The sequence below is a fragment of the Micromys minutus genome (assembly GCF_963924665.1).
Source record: "Micromys minutus genome assembly, chromosome: 13".
Classification (NCBI taxonomy): Eukaryota; Metazoa; Chordata; class Mammalia; order Rodentia; family Muridae; genus Micromys; species Micromys minutus.
The window spans coordinates 26,702,735-26,719,950 of NC_137982.1; the positions used below are offsets into that span (position 1 = coordinate 26,702,735).

Consider the following 17,216-nt stretch of genomic DNA (forward strand, 5'->3'; position numbering starts at 1 on the left):
GGACAAATGGTAAGAATTTTGTTTTATAGAAATTCTTTTTAATATGGAGTTAAAGAAACTCTCTCACAAATACCGAGCTAAAGTTTTCTTGATTGCGCTTGACTCTCTCCATCTCTGGGGTGACGGGTAAGGGGGTCCCCTTGCTCAGGTTCTCTTTGTACAATATCTGCGTGCACAGAACCAACAGTCACATCAGCATGGATCCATCTTTTAATTAGATCCCATCTTAAAATAAATCACCAAGAGTTCTTGTTCTTACAAAGAAGTAAAGTAAAACTAAGAAACAGACCAACTGCAAACTGCCTTTGTGCACTTAGTTGTGCCCTATGTAACGGTTGGCTGGTCTCTGTGACATCAGCGCACACACAAGGTTGCTCAGCTTACACACACCTTCTCAACAGACAGCACGTAAGCTAACTGAAGGTACTGTCATAATAATGAGTTAGAGACAACACTGAAAAAAGAGGGCTTGGGGAGACTGATTAAATCCTCGTAAACATTCAAACTACATAAATACCAACTTAGCAGTGATCCTGAATACATTCCAAAGGAAACACACTTCTACTGTGTGCCACACGATCCAAGTAAATAATTCTTAGCTACTACGAATTGGTCTGTTGTTTTTAAATGACAATATTTAAGAGTCATGACTGCTTAAGAAAAGCTATAAATATTTAAAAAAAATAAATCAAGTCACAATAAGTTCAATTATGATTAGTACCGACCCTTGGGAAAGGATGTTAGATTTAACTTTTGACCTATACCAAACTAGTTAGACTAGAGGAAGGAAACTGAGAATTATATTTTTTTTAATGAAAGTGATTTAAAGAAAACAGTTAAAGTTTCACACCATTATTAAAATTTTCATTAGATTTGAGTTGAAATCTGAATACACTGGCATCATTCCTTCATTATGTGAACTTAGTAATTTTACATTTGTTTGTTAAAGACATTAATGTGACCATTATTTTAATAAGAATTAGGGTCGGGATTTTTTTGCCCCTAGGAAATACCGAGCTAAAGTTCTCTTGATTGCGTTTGACTCTTTCCATCTCTGGGGTGATTGCTGTAGGGGTTCCTTTCCCCAAACTTTCTTTGTACAAAACCTGTGAGATACAAGAAAGTACCCAGAAAACATTCAAAACAAGCAGAGACAGAGGAAGGGGGTAGGGTGGGGAGTGGGTGAGGAGGGGGATTTTAGAGAGCAGTATTTAGTCAGGGCAATGCTTCGAAGGTCACACCTTCATAGATGAACTTTACACGGCTATGTCTTAGAAAAGTACACAGAGGAAGCTCTGGATCTAGGGTTCAGGCCCAACCAAGGAAGCTTGTTAATGCCGCCAACAGCATTTGAGATCTAGCTTACAGCAGTCAGTTGCTGAAGCTGTTAAAGAGCAATGAGAAGAGAGGCCATTCTGAACCAGGTCGGGTGGTGCTCATCAGAGGATGAGACATAAAACACACAGAGTTGTTAAGCTGTTACTTGGAAGAGTAGAAAGGTAGGTTATTCTGGTAGTTTGTTTATTCTTAAATGGGAAAGAATGTCCTATTTTGTGTATCTGTAAATACCGAGCTAAAGTTCTCTTGATTGCGTTTGACTCTCTCCATCTCTGGGGTGACACTGGTTGGGATGCCTGTTCCCAGGTTTTCTTTGTACATAACCTGCAGAATAATTAGAATGCCCAGAGAGCACAGTCACCACAAATGCTTCACATGTAGCTCCGGGAGGGAGCTTGGGTGAGCGTCCATAAAAGCAAGCTAGCTGCCTTCGCAAAATGAACTTGGGGACCAAGGAAAAGAAGTCCATCAATACTTGTAGAAATATTGCTATCTAGAAAACTGGAAACTAAATGTTGCATTTTCCTCAGCCAATACTTAGTATATTCTTAAAATGCTTTAAATTACAACAATATATTTAATAAACAACAGGAAAGCTTTGACTAGTGTGCCCAAAGCCTTGGGTTCAGTTTCCAGTGGCCACCCCTTCAAAAACAAAAATGAAACCAAACCAGTCCCGAAGTCACCATTTTGTTGCACCCAGGCTTCATGTCTGGAGCATAAGTAACTCTACATATTTGTACGCAAAGCACATGTTGCCTATTTTATAATTTTCTAACCACGTGATGTTCTAATCCTTACTTCTTCAGAGTCATTGAGAATTTTCTGTATTTCCTGATATAATTCTTAGTGTTTGACCACACACACACACACACACACACACACACACACACACACACACACACACACACTTTGGGACAAGCTCTTATGCTACTTAGTTCTGACTTGTATTAATTTCCCAGTATTCCTCCGGCATCAGCTTCCTGAGTGCTGGGATTACAGGCATGCCCCACTCCCAGCTCTAACGCAGACAAGACTTAGGTGGTCCCTAGTTGGACAGTTGATATGAGCAGGCACACTCTATTTCAGGAAGAACATCTCTCTCTGAAATGTTTAGCCATGATCACAGGATCAAAGGACCCAGTGCCTGTTGGTTGGTCTATTTTCCCCATGTTTATTTTAATGCTTTATTTGCACTGTTGGGACTGAACTCCAGGCCTAGTACATGGTAGGCAAGAGTTCCACCAGCGAACGGTGTCCCTTGTCCCTGCCTTAAATCTATGTTTTCTTTTAAGTGTATCATCAACAGACTTTAAACTAAAAAACAAAACCAACCAAACAAGCAAAAAACAAAAAATAAAAAACCAGTAAAGAATCCTCACTTTCTAAACCTCTCATCCCCTCCCTGCCTTAAGTTTCAGCTGAAGCCTGGAGTGGTGGTCCACACCATTAATGCACATGGTGGCAGAGGCAGGTGGAGCACCTGAACCGAACAAAATTACAGGAAGGCAAGGAGTTGCAACCCAAAGCAACACGGAACCCCTGGGCTTGTTCTGCTTTTTTCCAGGTTAGTTACAGAGAATTCAAAGGGAAGCTGGCAACAGAGAAGCTGGAGTATGAGGAGGAATAGGAGAGAGCTAGGGCTATGAATGAGGTCCCCTGGCAGGGGACTTCTGCAACCTGGGTGGGGGTGGGGGGTGGGGGGGGAGGAGCCACAGCATCCCCAGCCATGGAGGCCTTAGGCAGAAGGAAGGGATGGAGGAAACTAGGGTACCCATGGAGAGGTGGCTAATCCTACAAATGCCTGACAAGTAAGAGTCAGTACCGAGCTAATGTGCTTCTGGGTCTCCTTGACACGTTTCACTTCTGGCAGGTCAGGGATTGGAGTTCCTTGTCCGATTGCTTCTTTATACTTGACCTACATGGGAATGGGGACAAAAAAGGCATTAGTTCATGCTGAATCCTCCCCAACACTTACGTGTGGCTGATAAATCGGGGGCGGGGTGAAGACTGTGTATGTTCAGTACACATCCTACCTCGGAGTCACACATGGCTCTCGTGTAGACCAGGCTGACCTCAGACTCACAAGAGGTCCGCCTGCCTCTGCCTCCCGAGTGGTGGGCTGAAGACGTGTGCTGCCACACCCAGATACTTTTCTCAATCAAGTACTTGCCTTGTGTGGTGGCTGCCTGTGTTTGCAGTTCTGAGGTACGGCAGCAAGCAAGCATGGGATCCCCCCTCTACAAGTCCCCAGATATAAAATTTGTTCTATGATACCACTTAGCAACCTCAGCACTTGGCATCTTCCCCTTTGTGCAATACTTTGCTGGTTTTGTACATAGAGGGAGCACTGTGAAGCTCTTCGGCTTATCTGACTGGCTGACAATGCTCCTCACAAACACTGCAGTAGTGATGAAATAGAATATCTGCTGATGCACACTGCTAGTGAGGACAGGTAGTGTGCACTGCTGGGTTATACTGAACGAAGGGATGATTCACACCCCAAGTAGGAAAGATGGGAAGCCATAAGATTTATATTATCAGAAAGGATCTTTTTTTTTTCTGGGCTTTTCCATTCCACATCTTTGGGAGGCTTGAGAGGCAACCAGAATCAGAGAATGTGAAAGTAGGAAGGGGGGTCCTGTCCACCAGCCTTCTCATACCCCACAGTCCATTTGCTTAGGACAGATGTAGCCACACATGAGTCTCTGGAAAGGCTCATTCTCTGATGCTGATGTAGTTTCTCAAGCCTCGGCTTTCCACATGCAGCTTCATCTTCATGAGAACCTCCACTGGCATGTAGCATGTACTGACAGTGATGCTCAGACACCTGCTTTTAGGTTGGACACTGTTTCTGGTGAGAGGTTTTGAGTATAACACAGAAGTGACTGACGCGTCCTTACCGAGCTAATGTGGTCCTGCGTTTGCTTCACTCTGAGCATCTCAGGGGTCTTTCCAATTGCTGTTCCCGGGGACACATCCTCTTTATACAAAACCTGGGCATTCAGAATCAGGAGAGTGTTAACTACAAAGAGGGAAACCTGGGCAGTGCCCGGAAAAAGGGCAGTGCCAGGACTCTGTGAAAACCAAGACACTACACAGTGTTCCCGGCCAAGAGCTGAAGTACAGCATCTGATGTCCTCCTGTCAGAACCAAAGCCTGAAACCACACAGGTAAGGCCGGTCACCTTCCAGATCTTGAGAGTTCTATTTAGAATATCACAGGATATTAATACAGGATGAGAAAAAACGATTAAAAAACCCACAGAACTCATTAAAGAAATGCACAGTCAGTCAGTTATTTTGGAGAAAGCTAATAAAAGAAAACCACATCACAAAAAAAAATCCACCTTCTTGGAACAAACAAGACAACGTGTGTTACTGTCTGAGTTACTATTTGAGATTAAAAACACAAAGAGAATAGTTATTTTGTTAGATTTACATTATTTCAAATGTTCTCAGGAGTAATGATTTAGAAGTTTGGGGGCTTTTTATCAGGGACTCACTAGCATTAACTGGGCAAGTTAGAGGTTAATTGCCTGGGTCAGCTTGGGCCCATGTACCTTCTTAAAGAGAACGGCATTATTAGGTTAGCATTAGATGGAAAGTAAACAGTAAATGTACCGAGCTGAAATTCTTTTGGTTTTCTTTAACACGCAGTATTTCTGGCGTGTCTTGAACAACTGTAACTTTCCCTTTACTGTTTTTAAGGTCACACTGGTATTGAAGCTATGAAGAAAGAGTAAATATCCTGTTAAGATTTCAACATTCTCTTACAAGTTTTATAATCACTCTATATTGTGGATGGGAGGTTAAATTTTTACATTAATGGAAGTCTGTGCCACAACAACCACAATGTGGGAGCCAAACTTTAACAAGTTTGGGAGTAACCAGTTTTAGTGATGGGGGATTGCTGGAGACTTTCTGGGACCGAACCCGGAACCCCACACCTCATGAATACAACACATGCTCTAATGCCAAGCTATGTGTGCCCCCAGAAACAGAAACCATATTTTAAGAACCTAAAGTACATAAAAAAATGTAAAAGTATTTCTCGCTTAGAATTAGTTTTAGAAGGACATGTCACCAGCTTAAAAAACTGGTTAAAAGACAGTTTTTGTTTGTATAAAAGATAATTTCAAAGTTTGTGTTCAATGACACCTACTGACCAGGAGAGTCCTTCATGCTCACTTGGGATTAAAATGGAAGGTGAGCCTGGAGAAGATTCATGTGCACCTTTCTGTCCTCATGGGATGCCAAGTGTGTGTCTCCAAAGCCACTCCGCTTTGGCCTGCTGGGCCCCACCAGTGTGCTGGGCCTCGGTGGGATAGAGACTTACGAGGCTGAAGTTCTTCTGGTTCTCACGGACTCTCTGCATCTCTGGAGTGTCCAAGACAGTCTCATAATATGACATGGACTTCTCTGCATCTTCCTTGTATTTTTTCTGGGGAAAGGGTTCCAAGAAATAGATAGGATAAGCCGCCTAGTTACACAGGACAGGAAACCGAAAACAGTCCTTTCACTACAGCAGACAGGAGGGTCTTTGCACCCTGCCTAGGCAGCTATGTCCTGATCATCACCGAAGAGGACTAACAAACACACCCTATTTGTCTTTATTTTGGTTTTGTATTTGCTTAGTTTGGTTTGCAGGCCAGGGGCAAACTGCGGTATGAGAAAACAATGCCTTAGGAAGACAAAAAACCCTTTGCCCTAAGGAACATCCTTACCTGGCTAGAGAGGTTCTTGACCTGCTGAGCATGGATAATTTCTGGGGTATCAACCACAGAAGTGAAATTGGCCTTTTCCATTTCTGCCGATTGCTTGTACTTAATCTGCAAAAGGACACCCGACAGTCCGGTGAACGTTTACAACATGCATAGCACCTCTTAGCTTGGTTGAATGAAGAGGTCATCTTTCCTCCCCCACCCCTGGCACTCGATACATTTCTTTCTGTTGTGTTTTTAAAGTAATTTTTGTAGGTATAGGTGGTGTGCCCTGTATGTGTGTTTGTGTATCATGTGCACCCCTGCTGCCTACAGAGGCCAGAGAAAGATGTTGGGTCTCCTGGAAACGAAGTTACAGAGGGTAGTGAGCTGATACGAAGGTGCTGCAGTTCAGATCCATGAGAAGCCAGTGCTTTCAACTGCTGAGCCATATTTCCTGTCAGTGTTAATTGTTTCCTATCAAAGAACGAGGCTGAGAAAGCTCTTGGCTGTTGAAAGACTGTCCATTTAGATAGATGTAGGTGACTTCAGCAAAGGGATAATTGGGTAGACAGATAGGAAAGTAGGGGTTTACGTAAAACCTGATGCCAGGGAGCCTTAGACAACACTGGATGCCTAAAAAGATGTGCTTAAAGCTTAGGACTGCAGAGTGGGGCGGGGGGAGGACAGAAGGAGTGGACTGACTAAGAGACGAGGGTGTCAGAATCTGCCCCAGTTCACAGAGTAATTTGGTCCTCCTGCTTCTGCGCTTTGCTCTCATGTCCCCAGTGGTTGTAGGCTCAGAAAGGCAGAGATGGGAGCAGCCAGACAAAGGGTCCCTGGGCTTTATGTTTCAATCAAGCAGATGCTTAATGATGCTAAACATATAATGTCCCTGTCAAACAAGGAAAATGACAGAGGACCAACAGTACATCCTTGCACAACCAAGGCTACCACTTGGAACGGCGTGCCTTCCCAGAAGTGCTGACCTGGCTGGCAATGTCGGTGGCATTCCTGGCCCGCATAAAATCTGGAGTCTCGTTGGCCATGGCGTTCAGGCCTCTTCCTTTGACTTCCAGTTCCAGGTCTCGCTTGTATTCTTTCTGCAGAAGAATTGTTTGTTTTAAAGACAAAGGTCAGCACGGCTGAACTGGACTGCTGGGATCCTGACAGTGGAGATTAAAATCGCCCCAAAGAGCTACTTCTAAACCGGTCCATATCCTCTTGTCCTATGCACCATCTTTTCTCCCCTACCTTTGGACCGTGGGCTGGGGGGTGGAGATGGGTGGGGGGTAGAAAGAGTTTAATAACCCTTATTAATGTTTTGAAAAAATAGAAGAGAAAGGTCCCCTGCCTTCTCTTAGTAGGTCGATAGTTCTGCATGAATGAAAAATCCACAGAACACGTTCCTCAGTAGTTGCAGGGGCCGCTCTTGCCAGCCACCTTCAGTAGACAGGAGGCATGTTTGCTCACCCTGCCCTCTGTATGGTGACATTAATCAAGGGAAACCCATTACCACAGAAGGCAAAATTTAAATCTGGTTTGGTACACATTAGGATTAAGTGTAGGTGTAAACCATCCCTGTGTGGGTGTATTGTCATTTAAATGAGCACAGTGAATACATCACAACCAAATCAAGTGATATTAGATAGGAGCTGGTTACAGCAGCTTCTATAAGCACAGACTGCTTTCATATCTACTCATTACAAATTGACGCGTATTTTATTTAGCAGTTAATAATTATTCCGGATATAAAGTTTAGAATGTAAAAATTATTCTCTCTCTCTCTTGGTCTATTGATTATATACACACAGTCTTACCTCATTGAGGATTTGAGTGGCATTCTTTGCTCTCAGCATGTCAGGAGTATCTTCCATTTCAGTGAGACCTCTGCCTCGGATGCTTTCTTCTAGGTCTTTCCTATACTCTTTCTACATTACAAAAACAAAATCAATGAAACTGACAAGAAAGCCTGGATCGTTCTCTTAGGTGAAGAGCCAAAACCAAACCAAACTAGACGAATGAATCAATGCGACAATTATTCCAATGTTTAGCAGTCCGTGGCTGTGTAAGTAAGTATGAGACTAAATGCAGGGTGTATGGTCACAGTTGATGTTAATAATTAGATACAAGACTGGAAATTAATAGAATGCTAAGGTAGGCATGTTTTATTAGATTTTTCTATAGAACACTAAGGTAGGCAATGCTTCATTAGATATTCCATTTTAAAAATTAGGAAGAATTAAAACGGGTCACACATAGACAGTAGTACCAAACATGGGAATGCCAACTGAAAGTCTGAGTGGGGTGGGCTCAGGGATGGATCATTAGTGTGATTATTGGGTGAAGGGGGGAGGGAGACCACGTGGTTACTACCTCGCTTGCTATTTTGGTTGCGTGTCTGACATGTAACAATGCTGGCGTGACCTCCAGGCCTGTCAGGTTTCTGCCTTTAATGGACTCTTCATAATCTTTCCTATATTCTTTCTAATGTGAGTGGGAAGGAAAAACAAGAAAGACTGTTAGAATCCGCATTTCAGTCCAAAGGAGGAAAAGTATGCTTTCTTTCAGGGTCTGTCCTCTTAATCACAATCCAGTTGCATGTTAAACACTGTCTCACTGTTCTGGAAATATTTTGCTGGCAGTAAATGGCTCCAGAGAAATTCTGAGGGTTGTTGATGACTTCCCCGAAGTCTGTGTGAGGTTGTGGTGGAGCTGACCCTAACCATAACGGGAGGATGGATGGGCCATCGGCTTGAAATCTCTCTTCCTGAGACTGTCTCATTTATTTACTTGTGTTATTTCCATCATTATGGGTGACATGTGACTGAGAGCAGGAGCAAACATGTGCTGCAGTGTATGCGTGGCGGGCAGAGGCAACTCTCAGCTGTCGTTTCTCACCTTGGGACTTGTGGGTCTTCAAGATGGAACTTGGGTCGTCAGGCTTTTGCTTCACACACTGAGCCCACTTCAAACTTTATTTCTGTGTGTATGGGAGTTTTGCCTCCTTAGGCCAGAAGAGGGTGTTGGATTCCAGACAATTGTGGGTTGCCATATGGGTGCTAGAAATCACACCTGGACCCTCCCCGGAAGAGCAGCCAGTGCTCTTAACCACTGAGTCATCTCTCTAGTCCCTTTATGACATTTTTTAAAGGGGGACAAAGTATTATATCTCAGGATTTACAGCAGCTCCAGGATATAAAAGTAAAGAGGGAAAGCCTGGGGGACTGAATCTGCTCGGACACTGTCCCTCCTCATGCATTTGACTTTCCTTGAGATGTGGTAGGCTGGCTTTGAACCCCTGATCCTCCTGCACCAGCCTCCTGGGGACTGTGGTTACAGGAGTATACCCTTATTGTATCCTCCTTTACTGTCTCTTCACTTAAGTCAACATCTACCATGCGCCAGAGCTCTGTTAGGCTGTGGTATTACAGTACCAGACATAGTCATGTCTTATTGGGCCCTAGGGGAGCACCAAGGGCTCATGGCTTATTATTTTAATCTATGAACAGGCTCGGTGAACAATGAGGAAGGAGCATAGGGATATGTGGTTCCATTTGAGATTGAGAGAAAGGACTATTCTCCTGTCCCCTGACATCTTCAACTCCACTCTCACAGAGACGAGGAATAGATGTTAGAAGCATGCTTTCCCAACTTCTTATCTTCATAGTTTGAATCTCCCCCAAAGCTACAGGAGCGAGCACTCCTATAATGCCTGACTTAGAGTCACTAATTATTTAAACCTATTTAAAACTTTCCATGGCCTGCATTCCATATACCAGGAAAGTTCACAACTACTTTCCTGTAAAAAAAATGTTGTTATAGTTGGAGACAGGCTTCATGAAGAGGAGGCAAGCAAGACCTGGGAGTCTAAGTAAAATTCTATTCTCTACTAAGATTCCAAGTGAAAAAGATTTGTTTTTAAAATATCTCTGCTTTTTATTACAGGGAAAATGGCCCTTTGACTAGATTTTTTTCATACATGTATATAATATACTTTGGTCATAACCACCTCCCCCATTCCATCTCAAGCTACATTTCTGTCTTTCTTTTCTCCCCTTCTGGTCTTCTTCACAAATGGTTCCCCTCTCTGTATTCATGTTCTTTAAAAACATCTATATTCTGTAAACATAGGACATTTGTCTCAGTCTGGATTATTTAACTTGAGGACCTACAGCCACGCCTATTTCCCCGCAAGTTACATGACTCCCTCTTTATAGCTTAGTAGAACTCCTCTGTGTATATAAAACATCTCGTTTCCCGTATCTATTTATCTGTTGGTGGGCAAGTAGGCTGATTGCCTCACTTGGCTGTAGTGAATACTGGCACAGTAATCAAGCACGTGCAGGCATGGATCCACTCTTGCTTGGCTTGGGGCATCCCACTAAGTGGCATCCATGGCAGATCTATGATGTACCTGTGCAGTGCAGTGGGAACTTTTCATTCAGTAAAGACAAATTCAAATTATATTCTACATACTTTTTTTTTCAGTTTTAGAAATAAGTGTATTCTGATTTTATGAAAATGTTGGGACAAAACATGTATGCAAAATACTACTCAAAACATCTTAAAATAACTGAATTGTAGAATTTCTGCAGCGAGCTGGCTTTTAGGTTACAAAGCTGTACCTCCTCAATTACTTTTGGGTAATGTGCTAGGAAGCTGAAAATGTTCCTGGGCTGAGCTGGTGTTCTTTGGTTTGATGATGTCATTGACTTACCCCACTCTGCATCTGCTGAGACTCTTTGGCTGTGATGTATGTTGGAGTCTCAAAGTCCAGCATGGGCTTGCCTCGTTCTTTTTCATATTTTTCTTTGTATTTCACCTAGTGGTGAGAAGGTCTGTTAAGTCTTTCACTGCTTGTCAATTCCTTGACAGAGACTCTATTTACAGATAGCAATTTATTGATTCATTTAATTATTTAATATTATCTGAGACAGGTTCTCACAATATATCACAGGCTGGCCTTGAACTCAGAATCCTCTAGCCTCAGCTTCCTGTGTACTAGCACTGTAGGAATGGGCCACTATTCAGCAAGGGAAAGAACGTTCAATTGACGAATTAGATCTAGTTGGCTCATCTTATTGTCACCCAAAAGACTTTCCTATTGTGTTGCAAACATAGACTGTTTTGAGTGGATGCCTATGGATGGAGAATCAATGTTGTCTGAAATGAACAGTCTACAATATTTAGATTTAATTTAGAGACACAAAAGAATCACTGGCAACAATTAGCTGGCAAAAATATTGATTTTTTTTGGAAATGATGTTTGGAGAAAAATTGCCCATATATGAGGCCAGCCAAGATTTGATATGGATATATGAATTTTGGCAATAAATAGCATCTTTCAATATTTCTGATAAAACCTCTAGTTCTTTCATAAGAACTATTATTGCCAGATACCTGTGATCTCCACTGACTGTACAACAGGTGAGGCTTTAAAAGCTCCCTCTGGGATACCACTGTCTATGTACTTTACTATTTATTATAACTTTGCATTTAAGGGGAAAGTAATTTATAGTGGACATTATCAAGTAAAATTGCCCCCTCCTTACAACATGCTATTGATAACGGGAGTAAGGGGGTCACATACACATTTCATAGAGGAGAAACAGAGATAGAAAGACAAAGGCCCTTCCAACCTTCCAAACAATGAGGTTGCTCAACTCAGTGCTCTTGGTTATGATGGAGCACAGGAAGAGGACACACACTGTTTTACACTGGATGCAGAAGCACCTACAGTAACTCAGCCCTCAGGCTAATGCCCTAGGATACTCCATAATGGTGATTTTGTGGTAGCAAGACTATATTACTAGTAAGTTCTTTCTTCTAAGGAAAACGATAACACTCAGAGAACCCTCTAGTGCTAGATATGACCATATCACTTGTCCACTAAAATCTTCCCCTTGGGCTCCCTGGCATCTATTGGTGTTTCCTGGCATGGGGCTAGGGTTACTGTGAGAGGTTTGTCTCTCTGGGGAACTAACTGCCAGGCTTCCATCCCTGTCATAACACGAATAACAAACACTACAGCATGTACGTTTCTCTATTAGGTATAAATACTGTTAATATACTAATCTTGAAATGTTACCAAATTCAAGCCCCAGTGCCTGGGTATATTTGCTCAAACAATGACTATTAAAATGAATCCACCCATCCCTAGAGTAGACTTGATACTGGGTTTTGATACTGTTGTGAATGGAAGCTTGGTATGGGGAAGCCATCTTGATAAACTTACGATACTCTGCAGCTCTGTAGCTTCTTTGAGGTGTAGCTGTTCCAGGTTATCGGGTATCGTGTGGTAGTGGCCTTTGCTCTTCTCATAGTTCTTCTTGTACTGGTACTGAGGGGAAGGAGCAAGGGAACATATCAGTGGGAAGGCTCCAAAAAGTCTCAGTCTTCCCTCCTTAGATTAGGTGTTTAAGGGCCAGGCGTATGACACATGCCTTTAGTCCCCCGTAGAGGCAGAGGCATCAGATGTCTGTGTGTTCAAAGCTAGACTGGTTACATAGCACCAAAACCAACCAACCAACCAACCAACCAACCAACCAACCAACCAACCCACCCACCCCTCCAAAAAGAAAAGAAAACAGTTGGATAGATCAAATGCCAAGTGTAGTACTGCTAATAAACACCAGATGCAAACACTGCTCTGGTATGGCTGTCTCTAAGTAGGTGTCATTGAAAGTGAGTGTCTGTTTCAGGTGACTCTTGTCCATCTTACAAGAACTGGACTATTTGTTTTTTTTTTTTTTTTCCTCCTGGGCATCAAACCCATGGGTAAACACTGTGGAGCTATATCCCAAGCCCAGACAGAAGCATTTTTACATTCTGAGAGGCATTGTAGCCGGTGGTATTTTATTGGTAATTGGCTGGTAGATTAATGTAATTTGGAGGAATATCACCAAATAGAAATTTTGTGAGAAAAGAATGTATCAATAGCAGAGAGGAGACCATAAGAGCTCAGGAGGAAATGAACTGCCAAGGCCTGAAAGACGTTGTTTGGAATCAGTGAAAGAGCTTACAGAACTGGCCAGCTGGCTTGTATTCAGAACGTGGTGCATTATCAGGGATTCTTTCATGTCAGTCACAGGTTTGTGCAGTTTCTTCAGGTCGGCCTTATATTTGACCTAGTGGTAAAGAGGGAGTCACATTAATGGGACATGGGAAACAGCACTAAGGAAGATGGCTGTCCATGAAACGAATTCTGGGAGTGGCTGCAAAGGAAAACTTTGTGCATAGTTGCCAAAAAGTGGAATGAGTGGCGTGTCCATCAATAAATAGATGGGTATTGCTAACAACAGTATAGCATACACACCGGAATATTACTCAGCCATAAGAGGGGTTGCAGTGCTAATTAATGCTCCACCAGCAAATGCTATGCTAAATAAAATAGGACACAGAAATATTGTAGGATTCTATGTATTGAGACTTTTTCAGGAGCTAAGTGAATTAAGCGTTGCTTCCCAGTTTTGTTTGGGGCCATTAAAAAGCTTTGGAAATGGTGGTGGTAATTGGAGAGCACCATGAACTTGATCAATGCTCCTGCACTGGCGGCTTCTGTGTCAACTTGACACAGCTGGAGTTATCACAGAGAAAGGAGCCTCAGTTGAGGAAGTGCCTCCATGAGATCCAGCTGTAAGGCATTTTCTCAACTAATGATTAAGGGGGAGGGCCCAGCCCATTGTGGGTGGTGCCATCCCTGGGCTGGTAGACCTGGGTTCTATAAGAAAGCAGGCCCAGAAAGCCAGGGGAAGCAAGCCAGTAAGTAACATCCCTCCATGGCCTCTGCATCAGCTCCTGCTTCCTGACCTGCTTGAGTTCTAGTCCTGACTTTCTTTGGTGATGAACAGCAATGTGGAAGTGTAAGCTGAGTAAACCCTTTCCTCCCCAACTTGCTTGTGCAAGAATAGATACCCTAAGATAGCACCTTACATAGGATTAAAATGGCAAACGGTATGTTATGTCCTTTATCACAATTAGGGAACATACCTCACTTGCAAGGTTGTTGGCATCTTTCATAGTTTTGTAGAGCTGGCTGTCTTTTGGGTTGTATTTTGGTGTTTTGCCCTTCTCCTTGTCAAAATTTTCTCGGTATTTAACCTAAGGGCAAATGCAAATATCCAGATCATTCCTGAGCTTCTGACCAGGAAAATTCTGACTACAGAAACAATAGAATATGTCCATTTTATGGTTGACCACGGAACTTGTTAGACCAGTGTGGCAGTTCAAGAGTATCAGGGAATACTGTTCATGAAGTTTGAATAGTTCCTTCCATCCCATTCTTCCCTCTCCATTTTAAAGAAAGGACTCTGGGGTTTTTACTCTGTTACCTGTTCAGTGACAGAGCCTTCTAAGGACATTCCAAGACAGTAAAGATCTTAAACTCTGTTTAAAAAAGACTCACTTTCCATCAGCCACATCAGTTAACCGTGGCCGGGGAAGTAAGCACTGGTGCTTACTATAATAATCATCTGAACCTTTTGCCTCAATACTTCCAACTTGTTTTCCTATTTTATAACTTGATGTTACTGGCTTATAATATCATGTTTGATATTTCTGGAGGGCAATAGGCATTACCACATGCATCCTGAACCTATTTCTTTAAACAAATAGTTGAAGGTAAAGGACAGTGAAGAAGATGAAGACAGGATTTCCATGCTGGAGGAGAAAGAAGATATTCTTATCTGATATCAGACAGACCCAAAGATTGTCCTAATAGAGCTGATGTTAGGCGTTAGCTCTCCAAAAACCTGTGTAAGCTTGGAGGCATTGCAGAGAGATTAGGGACTATGGGGCACTTTGGACAACACATTTCTGTGCCTGTCTTAATACAAAGTCGGCCAAAATGAAGCATTCTTCCTGATGCCCTGTGTATACTGTGAACAAGCCCTCATCATACAAGACTATATTATTTGACCACAGAGACAAGAACCTGAAGACATTTGCTCACCCCTACTCAGCCATGCCTAGCTGGGGCACTCGTATCAGTTGTTGAAGGCAGGAAGAAAGGTTCTTTTACATGGTTGGGTTTTAGAAGTTAGAATTTTACAAAGTACTAAGTCTCTCACAGGTGACTCAAGTTCAAAGCAGACCTTCTAGATATAATTCTTACTGCCTGGCAAAAGGCACCCATGGTCACAGGAGAGAAGTTAAATACATAAGCAGTTAGATGCATACCTGTAAATGATGTGGATAACTAGACAACCTAGGTTGGTAAGCAGGAAATGAGTCAAGGTCTTCTGTATGGTATAAATGCTACAGTACAACTTAAGACCCAGTGTCTCTTTGGTCGTTGACACTGTTCTTTCTGGGAATCGCTTCTCAAAGCGATTTTTTGAAAATTCTACACTGGGGTCACTGTTTGCCACTTTTCTATTACCTGGCTGCTCAGCTTGGCTGCCTTCTTGGCCATTTCAATGTCTGGACGGCCAAGCATGCTTAACCCATGGCTGCCCTCCTTGCGATGCTTGGCTCTGTACTCCACCTGTATCAGAGAGAAACGAAGTGGGCAGTGTGGTCTCGGTGGCACACACTGTCCTTGTTCACAGTGGCCCCTCAGTGCCGGGTCATCTTAATGATACTCTTACCTCGCTGGCCTGTTTGGCTGCCTGGGTGGCCTTCTTGATGTCTGGCCGGTCAGCCACTGTGGTGTAATGCAGGTTCTCTTTGGCATCTTTTTTATAAGCAACCTTTATTTTCGGGAAGAAAAACGCTTACTTGAGGTACCCAGAATTTTCCAATAGTCTTCATTAAATACAAACTGCATGTGTGTAGGCAAAAAAAAAAAAAAAAAAAAAAAAAAAAAAAAAAAAAAAAAAAGCCAATGTGAGGTCCACTGTGTGAAGCGAGCCTGCAGGATGCTGAGGGGACTTACATCACTCTGCTTCTTGGCCACTTCCATGGCATGCTTCACCTCTGGAGGCTCTTGCATGATGGAGTAGTTGGACTTTCCTTTCTCTTTGACAAACTTCTTTTTGTAGTTTGTCTAAACGGGACCAGAGTTGTTCGTGTGAATAGAGGAAGATGAGGAAAAGATTAATTTAGGGGATCTGAGAAGATCATCAGGAAAATCCATGACTCCTGGTCACAGTATCAGTTGGAACTTGGGTCTCTGGGTCGTAGTCTACTTCCTCCCCTTCTTTCCTCTCATGGACCAACACCAGAACTATCCAGCAAGCTTAGAGAATGGAATTCAAACACATGCAATGCTCAATCCTAATTCTTACATTTAAAGATTGGTTGTAGGTTATAACAGCAGGATGCAGTGGTCAGAAATTACCGAAGTACACCAGGCGATTTTAGCTCTCAAACTGTACAATGGCTTAATGACAGCAGAGGCCACTTTCCCCACTAATAACATTAGTTATGCCATATATTGCAAGATGTGCTACGGAGTAAAGCCTACATTGGCTACAACCTGCCCAATTGGAATACCAATATACTTCTTAGAAAAACCTAGAGTTTAGAAAAACCCGGAGTGCTGATACATAAAAGAAAGCATTCGCAAGCAAGAGGTTAGCTGTCTTTGACCTAATTCATAGCTGCCATCAAGAGCTCCGTGGCTGGCCACTTACATCACTGACATGCTTGGTCACTGCCTTGACATGAACTGTATCCCTGGTTTCTGGCAGTGTTGTGTATGAACCCTGGGCCAGGTGCTTCTTGACGTGGTCCTTGTACTTGTTCTGGAGGAATCCACAAAGATCTTGTTAAGGACTGTTTAGGATCTTGTTAAGGATCTTGTTAAGGCCTCAGCCTGAGATGGAAGTGAAGCATATGGGCTGTGGGTGGGTTACCTCAGACACCAGATTGCTGACAGTCTTTGCCAAGAGGATCTGCGGGGTGTCAGGCACAGCATGACATGTCCCTCTTTCCTTTACATGTTTCTCTTTGTATTTCAGCTGTGGGAGAAGGAGAGGAGACATTTTTTTTAACCTTTTTTTTAAGGTATCTTGCACATTTTCATTCAGCTCCCCAATCCCTCAACAATAGCTGAGAGTACCACACCGCTAATAAACAAGGAACACACCAAAGGGTTTAATGCTCATCATTCAAAATGGTGTTTTCCTGACAACTTTAAGTTTTAATAAAGATGAAAGCCATATAGTAGATCATTTTTTTAACTGAACAACTTTATTTTAAAAAACAAAGATAAATGTACAGATTTTAAAAG

At 42.7% G+C, this 17,216-nt stretch overlaps 1 protein-coding gene across 22 annotated transcripts in view; it reads right to left on the reverse strand.

The window, feature by feature from the left end:
- Positions 1-17,216, reverse strand: part of NEB (nebulin) — a 189,221-nt gene that overhangs the window by 14,596 nt on the left and 157,409 nt on the right. For 7 of the 22 annotated variants that reach the window (XM_080927577.1, XM_080927590.1, XM_080927585.1 and 4 more), the window contains 20 exons: positions 16,840-16,944; positions 16,618-16,728; positions 15,918-16,028; positions 15,631-15,732; positions 15,423-15,527; positions 14,033-14,143; positions 13,066-13,170; positions 12,279-12,383; positions 10,761-10,865; positions 8,417-8,527; positions 7,861-7,971; positions 7,030-7,143; positions 6,065-6,169; positions 5,677-5,781; positions 4,962-5,066; positions 4,242-4,334; positions 3,164-3,256; positions 1,570-1,662; positions 1,014-1,106; positions 74-166 (listed from right to left, as the gene is read on the reverse strand). In XM_080927577.1, the coding sequence (XP_080783703.1) occupies positions 74-166; positions 1,014-1,106; positions 1,570-1,662; positions 3,164-3,256; positions 4,242-4,334; positions 4,962-5,066; positions 5,677-5,781; positions 6,065-6,169; positions 7,030-7,143; positions 7,861-7,971; positions 8,417-8,527; positions 10,761-10,865; positions 12,279-12,383; positions 13,066-13,170; positions 14,033-14,143; positions 15,423-15,527; positions 15,631-15,732; positions 15,918-16,028; positions 16,618-16,728; positions 16,840-16,944 (2,076 nt within the window). The remainder of the gene's footprint in view (positions 1-73; positions 167-1,013; positions 1,107-1,569; positions 1,663-3,163; positions 3,257-4,241; positions 4,335-4,961; positions 5,067-5,676; positions 5,782-6,064; positions 6,170-7,029; positions 7,144-7,860; positions 7,972-8,416; positions 8,528-10,760; positions 10,866-12,278; positions 12,384-13,065; positions 13,171-14,032; positions 14,144-15,422; positions 15,528-15,630; positions 15,733-15,917; positions 16,029-16,617; positions 16,729-16,839; positions 16,945-17,216) is intronic. The other 15 variants (XM_080927579.1, XM_080927574.1, XM_080927571.1 and 12 more) reach the window with 5 other exon arrangements.